The sequence below is a fragment of the Cuculus canorus genome, chromosome 3, assembly GCF_017976375.1.
Source record: "Cuculus canorus isolate bCucCan1 chromosome 3, bCucCan1.pri, whole genome shotgun sequence".
In the NCBI taxonomy this organism is placed as follows: Eukaryota; Metazoa; Chordata; class Aves; order Cuculiformes; family Cuculidae; genus Cuculus; species Cuculus canorus.
Genome location: NC_071403.1, coordinates 40200007 through 40218005, shown reverse-complemented (window position 1 = coordinate 40218005; position 17999 = coordinate 40200007). Strand labels below are relative to the sequence as shown.

At 40.0% G+C, this 17999-nt stretch overlaps 1 protein-coding gene across 4 annotated transcripts in view; it reads left to right on the top strand.

Annotated features, from left to right (window-relative positions):
- THEMIS (thymocyte selection associated) overlaps nucleotides 1–17999 on the top strand; it is an 87624-nt gene that overhangs the window by 18142 nt on the left and 51483 nt on the right. For 3 of the 4 annotated variants that reach the window (XM_054063268.1, XM_054063266.1, XM_054063267.1), the window contains exons 2-4: nucleotides 442–600; nucleotides 9481–9939; nucleotides 13055–14100. In XM_054063268.1, coding sequence (XP_053919243.1) covers nucleotides 456–600; nucleotides 9481–9939; nucleotides 13055–14100 — 1650 coding nt within the window. In that variant the 5' untranslated portion in view covers nucleotides 442–455. The remainder of the gene's footprint in view (nucleotides 1–441; nucleotides 601–9480; nucleotides 9940–13054; nucleotides 14101–17999) is intronic. The other variant, XM_054063269.1, reaches the window with a different exon arrangement.

Sequence of the window (17999 nt, the reverse complement as noted above, 5' to 3'; positions counted from 1 at the left end):
TTTTTTTTCCTTCTGCTGCAGTCCATTCTTTCCTATGGGATATTCTAGATCCTGTGCTGTGCAGAGGCACTTTCCCTGCTCAAGCTCCACTGCCTGCTGATTTCATGAGGCAGCTTCTGACCACCCAGGTGACCCTATGCTCTGCCTCCTTCTGTTTTGGTCTAATAACTTGGAAATGTAGGCTTTCCAGATCTCATTCTCCTTACAGGTGTGTAAGAACAGTGTACACAGAGAGCTGATCTAGAGATCATTGAAGTCACAAGACAGATTTTCTTGTGACAATAAGGAAGAAAATGAAAATTAGGTTAGTTATTGCAGGAAAACTATTATTTCATATAACTTATTTTAAGTATTTCTGCTTCATTCAAAGAGGTAAAGACACTTGACAAAGTGAGAAAAGTCTGAATAACAGCTTTCTTCCCTTTTGTATTCTTTTTTCAGGCTCCATCTACGAAATGTTTGGAAATGAATGCTGCCTGTCAACAGGAGAAGTCATTAAAGTTATTGGCTTCAAAATTAATAAGCTCATAGCAAGTATCTGCGAGAATAATGAAGTCAGCCGGTTTTCAGCCAAAGTGGAATTACCACTAAATTTTCCTGGTACAGTATTTCATGAATACATGTTTTTGAGGAATTATAACCCTGAGTAATCACCTTTGTTCATTTTACTGATTTACTGTCTTGATTGATACTTATTCGAGGTTACAACACAGCTGTCAAGGATACAATTTTATCAGATGGCACAAGATACAATCAATTCATTTTTAAATTTCAACTCTTGCAGTTCTTTTTCAAGCCTGGATAGAAATTATTAATGTTATATTGTTTGGTAGTAATTATTTCTATACTTGAGGCAACTCAGTGTGAGAATTATTACAAAAATCTCCTTTACAGTTACCTATGACTTTGCCAAACTTTGTCTAGGCTGAAATCTTCCTTGCTGTGTGCTCAGACTAGGATTTATTTACTATTAATATAGTTTTGGTTTATTATTTTGGATGTAAATTATTTTGAATACTTTGTTACATTTTGGTTTTATTTTTATGATTTATTTTAACAGCAGTGGCCAAAGTGGCCGTTCCATGCCTGGAAACAGGGTTAGAGGAAAATGGATATGTTTTCCTGCTTAATAAACACTTCAACTTTTCCATAGACAAGTCCCAAGATATCCATATTTTGGACAATGAGCTTGAAATTTAGCGTGTGGTACTGACTTGCTATTTGACATGTATCTTTCTCTGTTCGTCTGGTCCTGAAAGGAAAAGCTGGCCAAGTTCTCTGCCAAAGATAGTTAGTTCATCACGTCATATGTATTAATTTTTCAATTCTATTCTTATCTCAACTCCTTTTTGTTAGGGTCCAGCTGTGTTAAATAGGAAAGTGATTGAAGGGCAGATGGAGAAGTGCCAAACTGCGAGTATCCACTTGTGGCAAGTGGAGAGGGCAAACTAGATTAGGAACCTGACAGAAAAAAATTGGACCTTGAAGCAGGGCGGAAGGATGAACAGTTGATTTGCAAAGATCATAGGTTGGAGATAGTGGTGGTGGTAACCAGCATCAGAGGAGGACTCCACCCACACTGAAATACATGTGTAGGGCATGTCATACTCTGGGAGTCTTGCAGGCAGCAGAACTAATGGAAGCCCCTGAGGAGACGAGATGAGCAAGCTGGAAAACAGCAGTTGGAGGCCAGTGGGATGTGGGGGGCGGCCTGTGTAGGTCTCGAGAGAAGCTGCAGGACACCTCTGCACAGGAAAGACCAGGACAGAGCAGGCACAAGCACCCAGCAGCCCTCGAGAGCCTGAGATCACATCCAGGACTCACTTTGGCCAGGAGTCTAGATAATGCCCTGAATGAGACTATAGTTGTGCAAAAACCCCCCAAAAGTTTAATTTAATTTAAGAAAATTTAATTCAATCTTTATTGTACTGCAAGCACACGGGAAGTTTAACTGATGCTGCATGGGGAAACATAATATGGGTATTTTCTAGTATTTGACTGCTTGACTTAGTAACCTTGTTGATGTGTTCTAAGGTATTGCTGAGTGTGTTAGAATGCATGCATACAGAATCATAGAATGGCTTGGGTCAGAAAGGGGCCTTAAAGATCATCCAGTTCCATCCACCTGCCATGGGCAGGGACAGCTCCTACCAGACCAGACTGCCCAAGGTCCCATCCAACCTGGCCTTGAACACTTCCCTGGACAACCTGTTCCAGTGCCTCACCACCCTCATTGTGAAGAATTTCCTCCTGAAGTCTAGTCTAAATCTTCCTCCTTCCAATTCAAAGTCATTCCCCCTCCTCCTGTCACTACATGACCTTGTAAAAAGTCCCTCTCTGGCTTTCTTGTAGCCCCTTCAGGTACTGGAAGGTCACTAAACGGTCTCCTCAGAGCTTTCTCTTCTCCAGGCTGAACAAGCCCAACTCTCTCAGCCTGTCCTATTATGGGAGGTGCTCCAACCCTCTGATTGTCTTTGTAGCCCTCCTCTGGACCCGTTCCAACAGTTCCATGTCTTTCTTATGTTGAGGATTCCAGAACTGGACACAGTACTCCAGGTGAGGTCTCATGAGAGTGAAACAGAGGGTGAAAATCACCTCCCATGACCTACTGGTTACACATCTTTTGATGCAGCCCAGGATACGGTTGGCCTTCTCCCAGCTCATGTTGAGCTTCTCATTAATCAGCACCCCCAAGTCCATCTCTGCAGGGCTGCTCTCAATCACGTTATCCTTCATCCTGTTATGAAACTGCAGGTTGCCCACACCCAGATATAGGACCTTGCACTTGGCCTTATTGAACCTCATGAGGTTCACACAGGCACGTTTGTCCAGGTCCCTCTGGATGATATTTCATCCTTCTGGTGTGACAACCTCACCACTCAGCTTGGTGTCATCTGCAAACTTGCTGAGGGTGCACTGAGTCTCGCTGTCTATGTCATTGATGTAAATATTAAACAGCACCGGTCCCAGTACTGACCCCTGAGGGACACCACTTGTCACAGCTCTCCATACGTACATGTATATGGTTTAGCTTAAATCAATGCCCAAATTGATTTGATTGTTTTCTGCAGAGAGAGACAAGACACACTTCTTGAAGCAAATAAATTGTAAAAGTCCATTGGAATGCAATGTTTCATCTGAATTCCACAGAAAAGTATTTTCTGCCATGCCTTTATTTTCCATCTCCAAAATACAGAATTCTCTTTGAAATAGTCCTATATATAATTTTCTTTTCACCAGGAGATCCTCAATTTACTTTCATGTTTTTCTTTTGGTGAATCAGAACCATTTGTATGACCACTTATTAAAAAGACTTTTGGAATGCCATTTTCAAGCCCTGGTAGGGCCCAAATGTAGTGATCAAAGACAATTTAGTTATCTCTGGCTATCTAGCAGTATTAAAGTACTCCTGTACTGTGAACTTTCAAGATACTTGGTATTTTTCTTAACATCCAAGATCTTTGCTATTATTAAAATGCCTTCTAACTCTAAAATATATATACATTAAAGATGTTATATTCTATGTCTTGACTGGCAGGGTTGAATGGTTGAATCCTAACATATCCAACACAACTGAGCTATAAAAGTAATCCTGCTTTTATTAATGTTAAATCTCCTGATTTTTAGAACAGAATGAGTTGTGATTTCAAATGCTTGAACCTCATGAATCCAGATTTGTTTGCAATCAAGGGATCAATTTTACAACTTGGCATTTGGATGTTGTTGCCCTATTGAGCATGTTTTCAAATTTGGTCTAATCACTACAATTGGCATGCATACTTATGAATTCTCCCAACTAGTGTTCTAGAAAACTGGGTTATTTCACTAGGAAAATAAATTCATAGTTCATTTTCCTGAAATTTATTATTATCCTCCACATGATGGTTACTACTGAACAGCAGCACTGAAGAGAGGTATAATGACACTTCTATTAGCCCAACAGGGATCCCTGCTCTCTTGTTTCTCTCTGTATATGTAGTCTTATGCATTCAAGAGCATTTTGGTAACATGTAAATTTGTCATTTGTCTAATTTAGTTCTTAGCTGAAGAATGATTCTGCTTTACAAAGCCAAGATCTTCCAGTCTCTGCTTTTTCTTGACTTTTGCCTTTTTTGCTTTACGTAGACTTGCTAAGCTCTAAAGAAAACGTTGTATCACAACATTGCTGCTTTGCCCCTCTCTCCAGAACGAAGCCCAGAACTAGATTGTAGATGATCTTTTTCAAACTGTCGCTGTCTTACTTCAATAAAAATATCCACAGGTCCCTAGGAGCCTAGCACTGTATTTCCATTGTACGCACAGGCGAAGAAATCTTTTGCTTTGATATTATTTTCCATTTCCTTTGTCATGAGTTATCATTTGCATGCGATGAGCTTGTGTATCCTTTCACCACATGCACACTGGCATAAATAAGCAACGCTTCTATTTAGTTTACTCTGGGGATAGCATCTCTGTGAGTGAAGAACTGGGCTCATTGGCTTTAAATGAGCCTTGCTCTTTGCCTTTCTGAATGTATTTGCAGACTACACAATTCCTTTTTTCTGCTCTGGCAAATCCGATCCTTGATAAAGGCCTAATCTGCCCTTTGCATTAGAGAAACCACAGCAATGCAAGTTCACTATCTGTGTTATTTCATTTTATCCTCATTCTAATTTGTTCTTTTTCATGCCTCAGAGGGCCAAGCTATTCTTTCTACGCTCGTAAACTTGGTAAAAAAGTCTGCTGTTACTCTAGACACTTCAATGACTACATCTAAGAGCATTTTGAACTACAATTTTCACTACTAACAAGTTAGCCTAGACAGGTAATTTGCACACACCTGAACTATGTGCCAGCATAAATGATTTCATTTTGTTCTGTTCTGTTAATTCTTCTGCAAAAATATTGCTGGATGTTCTTGTTCTCAGGTGTTCCATGGCAGTTGCTTTTGCTCATTCCTATGTGATCTGACAGACATGTAGTTGAGTGTGATTGTCCCTTTGAACTCTCAGCCTCTGCAAGCCACAAGACAGGAGACTTCTCTGTGGCCATGCAGTGCGTGCATGGAAAGACAGGGAATTAAGCACTAGAAAGGTCATCTTGATGGGAGAGGATGGAGAAATAGGAGAGACAGCCTTTGGGGCGGGATGGGGAGAGGAGGATGCTGAAGCAGACAGAGCAGAGGAGGTAGCAGAATGGGTGGTGAAGGTGAGGGAAAAGAGGAATACTGATCAAATCATCTCCAGAAAAGTTGGAACTGAGCTCTTCCCAGTCTTCTGCATTACCCTGAGGAACAGAAGCTGCTACTCTTGGACAGAAAGTCTTTCTGTTGTATTTTTTAACTTGAAGGCTACTTGCTGCTGTAGTAGATGAGCCTAACTACTGTTTTTCTCAGTTTTTTGTGGGGAAAAGAAGAAGAAAAAGAAAGAAGAAGAAGGATGCACCTTGCCTTCAGGACTCTAATTAAGACTGAAAGTGGGAAGTCTATAAAGGTATAGGGAGGTACGCTTTATCACTCTATAAGCAGTAAAAGAGAGATGCGTATGCTGTTCTGTAAAGAGACGGTAAAACCATCATTCTATTAAAACATACTTTCCTACACAACTAAATGAGTGATCCTTGGGCTATGTTTTCCTTCCCCAGTGAAAATAATTTTTTTCAGATTCTCAAACCTCCTCTCTCTCAGTGTGTACCTCAATGCCTAAACAAAACTTTTCTTGAAAAAGATGGGCTGATTGGGTTTGGGTCTTGCTAATTATGATATTATGGCTAGGCAGGCACTTCACCTAGTGAAATGCCATTAGATGCAAAGGATTCAGGGAGTGTGACTATAGTTATACATTCCTGTAGTAATTACGTATATGTAGTTATTCTTACCTCTACCTGCAGTTTTGTGCAAAACCAGTGGACATCAGTGCTCTTTGGTTGCTGACCAGATTACACTTAGAAATTAGATATATAGGAATGGTAAGGCTAACTCTTGGTAAACCAGCTGGACATTTTTTCCAGGTTTGCTATTTCCATCTCTCTTTCCCCTCAACATTCCGCCAAGCTCTAATAGGAAAGTCTAAGTGAATTTGATTCAGTAATTTTATGACTTATGAAAAGGTTTTGGGTTTTTTACGTCAAAATGTCCAAATTTTAGCATCTCAAACTTACCACATGTCTCCTACTCTGGACATTTCCTTGCTACCTTAGGTTTTGAAAACACTTGGTTTTATATTTTGATTCATAATGGTTTTAATAAAGTTCTGAATTGTCCCAGATAAAGTTTGGGGTTTGGGTTGTTTTGTTTTAAAATATGTATTTTAGTGAGGAGAGAATTTATGAGAAGATATCAGGTCAGATTATGGCACTTAGATAGGAACCACAGTGGTTTTCATCCGTCATACCAAAATAGCTTTTTATACATTCACCTCTTTTCTATATAGAGAGAAACATATGGAGCTTTACATACTCATAAACATAAACAGGTGGCTATTAGGTGCCTCTGCTTCATGGGTCTCAACAATATAGAAGCTAAGTATGCAAGGCCACATGGCTCTTTAGTTGGCTATGCAAGCATTCTGTTACCAAAATTAAGAAAACCAGCAAAACAGAAGGTGAAGATTTTTCTGCTCCCAAACCTGACAAAGTCAGTCTGCCTGGCCCGAGGGGATAGTCAGTTGTCTAGTTTTGTATGAGATCTGGTAATTATGCTTCCAAATGAAACCTGCTTTCCAACTCAGGTCCTCATCGGTTTGTTGCTGAAATACCTGGCTTCCGAATAGCTCTGTAGACCCAGCAAAATTAGCAGCACCTTAGTCTAATGTCAGACTCATAGAGAAGAGTGTTTCTCATACCTGGACATCACCAAAGATTTTTTACCTGAGAATGGTTTTTCAACGTAGTTTATGGAGGCTTTTTAATGCAGTTCTGGGGGTTTTCTAGGGGCAATATACATGCTCCTTTATCACAGATGGGTAAACATATCATTGCCTTTGGGATGCATCATACATAGTTTGAATATGGTTTTTTTAATGAAAAATATTCCTATTTGCTTTCCCCCAGTACTGCCAGGAGATGATGCCCATTTTGTACCGTCAAAGCATGACGCTGGAACACTGGTTGGGGGATGTTGTCTTTTCCTCAATTTTGGTTTGTCATTTGTGTCTTGTCACTGCAATGTTTTCTATATGCTGATGAACCAGTTTGTCTTGGTTTGTACTGACAACTCCAGTAGTGATTAGGACTGGGGTAGCTAACTTGCTTGTTAATAATTCTGTTAAAAATGGCTGTGAGAAACATTAAAAATACCAGTGAGAAAGAGAAGTGTGTTGAAATTGTGCTTTATACTTCTATAGCTACATTGATGGATGTGGCTTCCTTGCAGCCCAGAAAAAGGCCTGACGGCTTCCCCATAGTGCTGCAGTGAGGACACTTGTAGAGGATGTATTTGCACAAGGGTACTAATCTCACACAGGAAAAGATAGCTGTCATACAGACAACTGTGAAGGCACAGAATTGCAGAAAGCAGTTACATAGGCACAACTAGTGACTATCTCTGCAGCAGATCAGATGGACCTTTACTGTTTAGGCTGCCTTCAGAGCTCTTAGTTGCCACAGATCTTAGCGATCTCATGGGCTACGTAGAACCAAATGTGCCTGATCTGATGATAAATTCAGTTAAAAGCTACTCAACAGACAGAATCTTTATAACATCAAGAGGAGTGCTAAAGCTATGAAGTGAAAGTAATAGGTTTTGTTACAGTGAAACGGGAATTGCAGCAATTATCTGGCAAAAAAAAACCCAAAAAACAAAAACATAGCTGTTGTGGTGAAGGGATTGATTTGATATATCTTTTTTAAAGAACGTAGCCTTAGGGAGCCCCTGCGTCCATGCAAGCCCCTCCGTTGCGTTGATTGTGGTCAGTGGGTAAAACTTGGTAAGGGAAAAGGTAGGGAAAAATCAGAAAACTGGAGATTATTTTGAAGGGAAGCAATCCCCCAATCTAATTTATTTAACAATGCCACTACAAGAAGAGGTTTAGAGTAGCAACTGGGTGTCTTCCCAACATCCAATAGGAACTGTGTTCTGGCAGCATCCCACCTTGCTGAGACCTAAGTATCTGCTGGGGCATCCTGCCCCTTTGTCACACTCTGATTCCCACAAGAAGGGAATCATAGCCAATGTGGACTCAGTTCTGACACTAGACAACTGGGGGCAGGTAGATGGGACACAAACCTTTGTAGACATGGCAGAAACCACTCATGAGATGTGGAACTGCCATGAAAGAGTCTCTAGTGGTGCCAGGCAGCAGTCCTTGAATCCCCATCCCATGCACTATAACTGCCAAGGTGGGAGTATTCCCTTACCACAAAGATAGTGCCTTTTGTGTGGTCCAGAATAAGCAAAAGTGTGCAGCAGCAGACTCTATAGGATTTCTGCTAGTTGGCTTTTGGGGAAGCAAGGAGAAAAGGCACTCCATGTCCCAGGGAGTTTGGCTGGTTTGTCACTGTAGATGGAGTTCTGATTCATTTATATGGGGCCCCTTGCTTGCAAACTTCACCTAGGTATAACCTCTGCATTCAGTAATATCCACTTGGAAGAGAGCCTTGTCAATGCCTATCCCAGGAAGCTCAAGTGTAATTCCACGAAGCAGCATTCACGCTGCTGTGCCTGGGGAAGAAGACAGCTGAATCACACAGTTCAGTTAAACCCTACTGTTTAGTCCTCTAAACCATCCACTTCATCTTCCTCTATGAACACACTCAGGGAAATACAGAAAAGTACATATTTTTCTTGCAATGTGGACTCTTAATAAGACAGCTCCAAAGGGCATGATTAACATGAAATAATAATGTCCCCTGGGGACAGGGAAGCTCAGATGCAGTTTCTGCCTTGCAGAACTTCACCACTTTAATTGCCACAACACACAAAATTTGAATTACTCCGTTTGGTGGTCTCAGCTATAACATATGTTAAAATCAATTTCCTTTGTTCATTTATACCTGTAGGTGTTACTTTCTCATTTGTGATATGTTTTCAGATATATTTTTTCTAGGAATCCCCAGTCTGTGTGTGGAAGAATATATAATACAATTTTCAGCCAGAATTTTTATCCTGCATCCTACTTATCACATTAAAGTTGCTTTTCCTCATACTTTGTCTGCATTTTTTTCTTAAAGACTGGTGTCATGAGAAGACAGATAATAATTTAATATAATTTTTCTTTTTTTCTGTAGCAGAGAAAATAATTTTTTTTCTCTTTTCAACATAGATGTAAAAATTTTGGATGTCAGAACCTAGCTGCAAAGTAGAAAGGACTAATTCCAGCCACCTATCACTTGTATCACATAGTTGGTATTGTCTTTATAAAATTACATTTCTAGCAGCCAAACTATCAGCTATTAATTGTTTGATGTACTTTGCTCCCCATGTTTATTGCATTCACAGTCTAATATTTGGCATTTCTTCCTTGATATATTTTCATTTTTATAATACAAGTTACCTGTTCTTAGGTCTTTATAAGGTTGTGGCAGATAAAACCCCATACACCAGCATTGAAGAAATTACAAGAAAAGTCCCCATTGGACCAACAAGAATTGGCCATCCGTGTTTCTACAGCCCTGAGGATATAAAATTGGAGAACCTCACTGTTCAACATGGTGAGCATATCACCTTCAACTCAGTGGAAGAGGTCAATGGAATTATTGCTGTGAACTGTGGTGTGGTCAGAAATAAACAGACTCATTCCTTTACCTTGCCCCTTTCACAAGAAGGAAAATTCTACGAGTGTGAAGATGACCAGATATACACTCTAAAAGAGATTGCAGAATGGAAAATCCCTAAGTGCAGAAACCGTGTTGTCAAACTTTCTAACACTTTACATACTTGGGACTCCTCTAATCCACTTCCTGAGAATTTTGGTGGCTGCTTGATTCTCTCACCTGTCTATGAAGTGCAGGCAGTAATGAAATGTAAGTAGGAATCAAAGTCAGTGTTCTGTTTGTTCTGGTATAGCAAAGGATGTATCCTTAAATACACAAAACTTGCTTGAAATAGTCAGGAAGGATTCAGTTTAGTCAAGAATTCCTGAACCATATTTACCACTGATACTAGTTTTGAGGTGAAGAAAGATAAAAATACTGCCTTATTCCTTTATGAGCTGTTAATTGAGATGGTTACCTTGCATTTCGTTCTATGGCCATTTTATTGATCACTAGAATTAAATCATCGCTGCAAAGAAAATTCATAGTGAAAAAGTGCAGCTTAGGAATTCTGTTCAGTTCTCAGAGTCTCTTTCTTTGTGTCTGGGACTTTGGCCGTGGAGAAATCACTTGCTTATTTATGGCTAGGAGGTAGAAAAAGTATATAAACATACATGTTGCGACACACTCAACTACCATTTATTTTTCAGAATGAAGATGCTGCAGAAAGCAAAACCATATTATTTTACTCTATCACAGAAATAAGTATCAAGAGAATGTAAACAGAAAAGGCTCATAGACAATTTCTGAAACCTCTAGGTTTGAGTAAACAGGAAGATAGCAGAGGACAAATATCTTTAAAAGCTGTAACTTGTGCTATGAGTTTTTATAAAAAAAAAGTAAAAATTAGTCCATGGCACATTATCACTGTTCTAGTTGTTCCACCAGAACATTGAAACTTCTAGGCTCTGTTCTTACCAATGTCTAGGTGTTCAAGGCCAGGTTGGATGGGGCCTTGGGCAGCCTGATCTAGTGGGACGTGTCCCTGCCCATGGCAGGGGGGTTGGAACTAGACGATTTTTAAGGTTCCTTCCAACCCAAACTATTCTACAATTCTATGATTCTATGATTAGTCATGTGAGTAAAACTAGAAGGTATGCAAGGGCGTAAGCACACAATGAAATGCTCCTGAGTTACAGTGACTTGAATAGTTGAGCTGCAGTAATGACCCTTGTGTGTATACCCTCCCTGAACTGAGATACCTACCTAAGCAAAAAAACAGCTTAAGATAAATTGTCTGACCTTGTTTGAGGACAGCCCAGGCAGTAGATGAAAACTTGCTGTAATTCTACTTGTTCATGCACTCATCCTGTTAAAATTGGCAGGATAGGAGCTTAGCATTTAGGAAGGTTTTGCTGCCTGTTGTGTTTACTAGAAGCAAACCAGTGAGGTCTATAGAAATTAAATTCTAACAGAAATGTGTTATTCATGCTGATAATGAGCAGGAAGTCTTTTCACAAATGAGATTTCTCATGATGTAAGTAAATGAACAAAAAAGAAAGAGAAGTGAGCAGACACCGTTAGCACAACATACTATAGTTGTTAAATGCTTATCATGAGATATTCAGTTATCTTGCTATGTGAATGTATGAATTCCAAATGTGTGAATTTGGAAAGTATATCTTCATGAGACAGAATAATTTTTTTATACAGCTTTTGTTAGATTCAGGAATCTAGCCCATGTTCTAAAGCTGGATTCACCCAGGTGTATCCTATATCCACTTAAACATATGTGCAGAATCAGTGAGAACTTAATGGTTCTAAAAAGCTTTCAGAAGATTTAGAAGTGTTTGGTATTCATTTGTCTTCCGATCAGATATTCCAGTGAGAGTTGTGTTTGTTTATTTTATTTTATGCTCATTTATGTTTCATAGTGAGCTCAACATTTAAGCAGCATTAAATATATCCTAAATAACTTGAAGACTTGAAAAGTAGACTTCATGGTAAATGACTAAATGCTTTCTTGACAACCATGAAAAAAAGATTTTCACTGTTTTTAGAAGAACTATAAATAGGCATAAGATAAAGTGTGAGAAATACTGTCCACGATTCAATAAAAAAGATTCCTGATAAGAGGAATAGCAGATTACCTTTTCACAGGCTGCGGGCAGGAATTCTCTATACTTCTTATTCTTGATAAAGAACAAATTACATGTATGGAAGTCCCTCAAATACTCATAGAAAATTTTCATTTTCACTAGTCATTCCTTCTTCATTGGCTTTCCTTTCTGTTGCTTAGGATGTTTGTCACCTGAAGATGTCAATGTAGCAAAAGCGGAGCTGGAATAAACAGATCTTGAATCACTGTCATAAAACTCTGTCACGTGAACTACATCTGATACAAACTTTTGGGTATAAAATACTGGTATTTCCTGCTATAAGGAGATGTGCATCCAAGATATACTATTCTTGTGTACAGGTCTATGCAAAATAAGGCTTATCAAAGAGAGCCATTAAGCATTATTTATTAAAATTTAGTGCCTTGGTCTCAAACAAACCTTAATTGCATGGTCAGCTTTGTGTTTGGAGGTATTGCATCCAAAATTTTGCAAGTTCAGTGATGATAAAAGTGTTGTTTTTTCCTGTAAGACTGTTGAACACAATGGCTTGGTTCTAATAGTGAGTAAAACCAGATGCTGCAGAAAAAATGCAGAAGTTCTGCAGAGGACCATTATAGTAGAAATTTATTCTTTCATCAGCAATAAGCTTAGACTTCATAATACAAAGGCTTTGTTTGGGTTTTTTTTAGGTGGTATTATTTTCTAATAATTATAGTTGCTTCATTCTTATAAATATCAAATTATCTCATTTCTCTCAGCAACAACATGTGTTAATGCATTCATAAGCTATTTATTAATTTAAATTAAATTAAATTTAATTTGTTAATTTAATTTAATTAAAATGTCCCCCATTCATTTCTTTGGACAAACTATAAAACACTATGAAATAAAAGAATAGAAATACACCTTATACTCAAGAAAAATAATTTGGTAACATAAACAGCTGAATAAATTTGGAGGTGCTGCGAGACAAATAGTGAACTAGATTTTTCTTCCGTTTCCTTTGTCTTAAACTTTTGTTCACTTGCACACCTTATTCTCATCACTTCTTGCTTCTGTCTTCCTTTATGAGTTCTCCTGCATATCTGATAGCTATATGTGTAAAATTAAAACAGTTAGACTTCAATTTTCCCTATTAATTGTACAAGTTAACATACGCAGGTGCAGACCTCAGGGAAGGTACTTTTTGTACCTGGCCAACAGGACATGTATATTTTATTCCAATATCAGTTTAAAAAAATTAATGTATTTCTTTTCCTTTTCAGTTCGAAAAGACATAGTTCATATCCTCTCAGATCTAGATGTTGAGGTCAAGGATATAACAGACTGTTATGATATTAGCTCTTTCCTTCAGCCACTGTGCTTGGAAGATGTATTTGAGAGAACAAGCAAGGAATTTCCTATGGTGGCTGAGATCATGGAAGGGCCTTCAGGAAGCCAAAAACCTTATAAGTTATTGCATACAGGGAAAGAGATCACCATCTACAAAAAGTACCAGGCAACACGAGTCCTCGCATCCGAGATCAGAAGTGATTCCCCCAAAAGACATTTTTTAATCCCTTTGAGCTACAAAGGAAAGTTCAAGAGAAGACCTCGGGAGTTTCCAACCGCCTATGACTTAGAGATAGCAAGAAGTGAAAAGGAACAGCTTCACGTTGTAGCAACTAAGGCCTTTGATTCACCTCATAAAGAGCTTTTTTCTGTTTCAGTTGGAGACCAGTTTCTAGTTGAACAATGCCAGACCAGTGAAGTTCTGTATGAGGGAAGAAAGAAAGTCATAGACGTTTTAGCTTGTGAACAAATACTAAGTGACACATATAAGAAAGTGTTCCTCCCTATGTACATGGAAGGTGGCTTTGTGGAAGTGGTTCACGATAAGAAACAGTACCAGCTTTCTGAGATTTGCAAAGAATTTCGTTTGCCTTTTAATGTCAAAGTGTCCGTGAGGGACCTTTCAGCTGAGGAAGATGTACTGGCTGCCGTGCCTGGTCTGCAGTTTGAAGAAGAAATCACAGACTCTTATTTACTGATCAGTAGCACCAGCAGTCCATCGGAGAGCTGGGAGATTCCTGTATATCGCTTAAACATGTTGGTCCATTTGCTCAGCAAAGATGTCCAGACAGTTGTACCTCCTGCAACTAAGACAACAGTGGAAGAGATCAGTGAAGAGCAGTACTATATGGTGAGAAGATATGAAAATCAAACCCTTCATCCACCACCCAGGCCTCCCAAAAAGCCAAGAACACTCGTACCAAAATCTGTTTCTGCAGAACCTAAGCAAGGTGTGTCTGATGTACTACAGGCTCCAAAGGTAAGGTATCACACCTTGTCTTTGAATCTTTTACAATCATAGGTCATGTTCTGTCAGTTTATACTCTCCAGTTCACTGGTGTATCCTTATGGCATGCACACAGATGGTTCTCAGTTCCCTGGTAATAGGCAAATTTGCTATAATTGACAATAATGGCTAAAATCTCCAGTGTTTGTTAATCGATCCATGAAAAACAGGAGAACCATGCTGGCTCACAGTAGAAATCTTGGCTGTATAATTTTGCATGGATAATCCTCTAGTGCACCAATGCAAAAATGAAGGGAGAGACTTTAAGTGGCAGTATTTAAATCCTTATTAAGGGGAAGTATATGTTTTCATGATGTAAAGATAATTTTGCTCAGCTGGAAATGGAAGAATTGAATTCACAGAAAGTCAGATTGTATAGTTATTTCTGACTGCTTGGTTTTGCACTTACCCAACTGGGAAATAGATTTGGAATTGAAAGGGCAGCTGTTTCAGATTAGCATTTGAAGTTAGGAAAGAAATGCTCCTTCTAGGACAATTTTCTTCATAGTTAACCTAAGGCATTGCATTTGATCATTAATTTTTGTCTTGGATCTGGCTGAGGCAGAGTTGATTTTCTCCACAGTAGCCTGTAAGATATTGTGGTTTGGACTTGTGATTAAGACAGTGTTGAGGACACACCAGTGCTTTGGCTGTTGCAAGAGCAGTATACCCACAGTGTAAAGGCCTTCTCTTTTTCCCAGATTGGCACCTCCCAACAGGTGGGCTAGAGTTGGGCGACAGGTAGCAAAGGGATGCATATGGGACAGCTGATCTCAGCTGGCCAAAGGGATATTCCATGACATATCATGCTACGCTCAGCAATAAAGCTGAGGAGGGGTGGTTAGGCTGAGAAGACAGCCATAGCTCAGAGACGAGCTGGACATCAGTCTGTTTGCAGGAGTTGCTGAGTCACTGCCTTTGCATCACTATTGGTTTGGGGTTTTTTCCCTTTCCTTTGCTTATTAAACTGTCTTTATCTTAAGCCATGATGTTATTTTGCTTTTACTGTTGCTATCCTGTCTCCTGATGAGACCATCATTCTGATGTTAGGAGTGAGGGAAGGAGGGAGAGAGGGAGGAAGGGAGGGAGGGAGGGAGAGAACGAGTACCAGGGTGAGTGCTTAGCTGCTTGCTAGGGTCAACCCACCACAATTCTCTTGCATGTATTGAAAGAACTGAAGAAAGGCAACTTCATGGTCTTCAATGATGGAGACTGTCCAGGAGATACTTAACTTGTTTCACACTTTCTCTCATGTGAGTATACGAATTCCTTACAGAGGAAGAAGGAAAGCCATTGGAAATACTTTCAAGTATCTGCATTGTGATTATGCTAGTCTTTAAATGCAATGTAACTCATGGAATTATATTTGCGGACACTAGGGGAAAGTTATTTTTTGTGATGCTATCAAATTATAATGGAGCTGTAGCTAGTCTGGAAGGCGAGCCTCTCCTTGCCAGCTGGAAGTGTTCCTCCCCTCAGTGGCAGTTCCAAGACCACAGCTCCACATAGGTCCTGGGAGACGGTTACGACAGACTCCAGCAGAGGTGAGAGGGTAAGGCAGGTCTCTCAGATAAAGGTAGTACAGGAAAAAGCAGAGTAATTTTCTTCTGTCTATACTTTTACTACAGAAACTTATTTTCTGCTAGTTTGTACAGTGAATCTTCTAGCAGCTTAAATAAGCCATACGGTTAGGCTAGGGAAGACATGCAAGAAACTGGTCCCTGGAGCTAATAGACAAGCCATCAGCCTGGTACTGTTCTGGGGCACAGAACTGGGTAAGAATTGCCTAAAACTGTGTTTCTGGTAGACCAATATCCTTGTCAGGAGGACTCAAACTTCTTTCAGTTACTGATGGCTGTGTGTGGAGAGCAACAGGCAGATGCTGACTCTAGAGTAGTGCAAACGACAATATTTTCCTAAAGTAAGGAGAGAGCAATAAGCTCAGGAGAGGGATAAGCTGAGGTTTCTTTGCACATTCATGAGTGAGAGTGACCTTAGACGGCAGCTGTCTGGACAAAAAAACCACATTTAAGCAGGCTGTTCAAGAGGACATTTCTCTTGTCACATACTTGTTATAAATAAATAATAAATTGCAGTCACAATGCTTAGAGTTATGTAGATTCATAAATCTCCTTCCCTGGAAAGGTGAAACAAGTAGACATCCCTTATTCATAGGATTAAACATCTTGAGCTGTAACATAATAGGTTTAAAGTCACATAGAATGCATTATCTCGTCTATCCTGTGGTTATTATCTATTGCTGGGGTTGTTTAGCCTGGAGAAGAGGATGCTGAGGGGAGACCTTATTACTCTCTACAACTACCTGAAAGGAGGTTGTGGAGAGGAGGGAGCTGGCCTCTTCTCCCAAGGGACAGGGGACAGGACAAGAGGGAATGGCCTGAGGCTCCGCCAGGGGAAGTTCAGGTTGGATATCAGAAAAAAATTCTTCACAGTAAGAGTCATTGGGCACTGGAACAGGCTGCCCAGGGAGGTGGTCGAGTCACCTTCCCTGGAGGTGTTTAAGGAACGGGTGGATGAAGTACTTAGGGACATGGTTTAGGGAGTGTTAGGAATGGTTGGACTCGATGATCCAATGGGTCCTTTCCAACCTTGTGATTCTGTGATCCTGAGCATCACAAATCCTCTGAGAGGAAGAGAACGGTAGCGGACAGGCTCAGCCTCAGCCTCTCTGCCAGTGATGGTGATAGGAGAGACTACATTGTCTTCTACAGGTATCATCGATGTCTGAGGGTTCGGGAAGCTGGAAATTATGCCAAAGTGATAAATGGCCCTCTTTGCATATTTTGTGACTGTGCATAGACTTATTTGCATACATAAGAGATCAATGTGCTAATGAGACAAACTTAAGTCTGACCAGGTGGAGGCCAGGAATAGGTTTTATCACTGCATGAATTCCTGTGCTCCTCTTGCAGGCAGCTCCCTGCCTGGTGCTCAGGGAGCTCTGGATGCTTTCTGGAGGATGGTGAATGGCTTCATTGCCCACCAACTGGGAAGTTCTGCTTGGCTTGGCATTCCAGGATTAAATGCTGCTGCTGCATGAGTCCACAGAGGACTAAAATCCAGCTGTTTCATGCCAGTACCTGAGGATACTCTGCAAGGGTGGGTCACCTCTAGCTGTGGATGTGCTTTGATCACCTCTTAGCTCACAGCAAGGCTGTGAGGGCAGAGAGGCTCCAGCTGTCGCTGCCTGCTGTTCCTTGACCTTGGTAAGGGAACACTAGGGCTAGGAGATGGACTAGGCAGCGTATGCTTTGCTGTGCACTTTTGGTCAAGTTAATCAATGAATTGAATGACATTAGCAGGCAGGATGGAGTGGAACCTTAGATGAGTGCAAGAACTACCTCCACTTTCATGCAAGTGCAACACAGCAAAGAAGTGTATGTTGGCACAGTTCAGCAAAGTACAGAGACATCAAATGAATTCTCAGACATAATACAGCTGAATTAATAGAACACACTGCTGAATTAATAGAACAGTCTCTTCACAGGGCTAGTTAAATTGGCTTGACTCCTGCTGACACAGCTTTCACTTCCAGAGCCTGGGCAATCTCTCCTCTCCCTTCCACAGTGCAGTGTAGCCTTTCCCTTTCCCTCTCATCATTTTGTTTGGATAAGAAACATCCAGACCACATATGTTTACCATTTTTGTATTAGCTTTTAATTGAATAAAGAAATAAAAAAACCCAAGAAAATGCATGCAAAATAAATTAATCAAATTACATGTACAGAATTATGAAATTAATCTGATATCAGATATCTACCTACTAATCAATGTCACCTTTACCCACAAAGCTTATAGGTTTTGCAACTTGTGCTGAGGACAGTGGTGATAAAACAAGAATTGTACCCTTT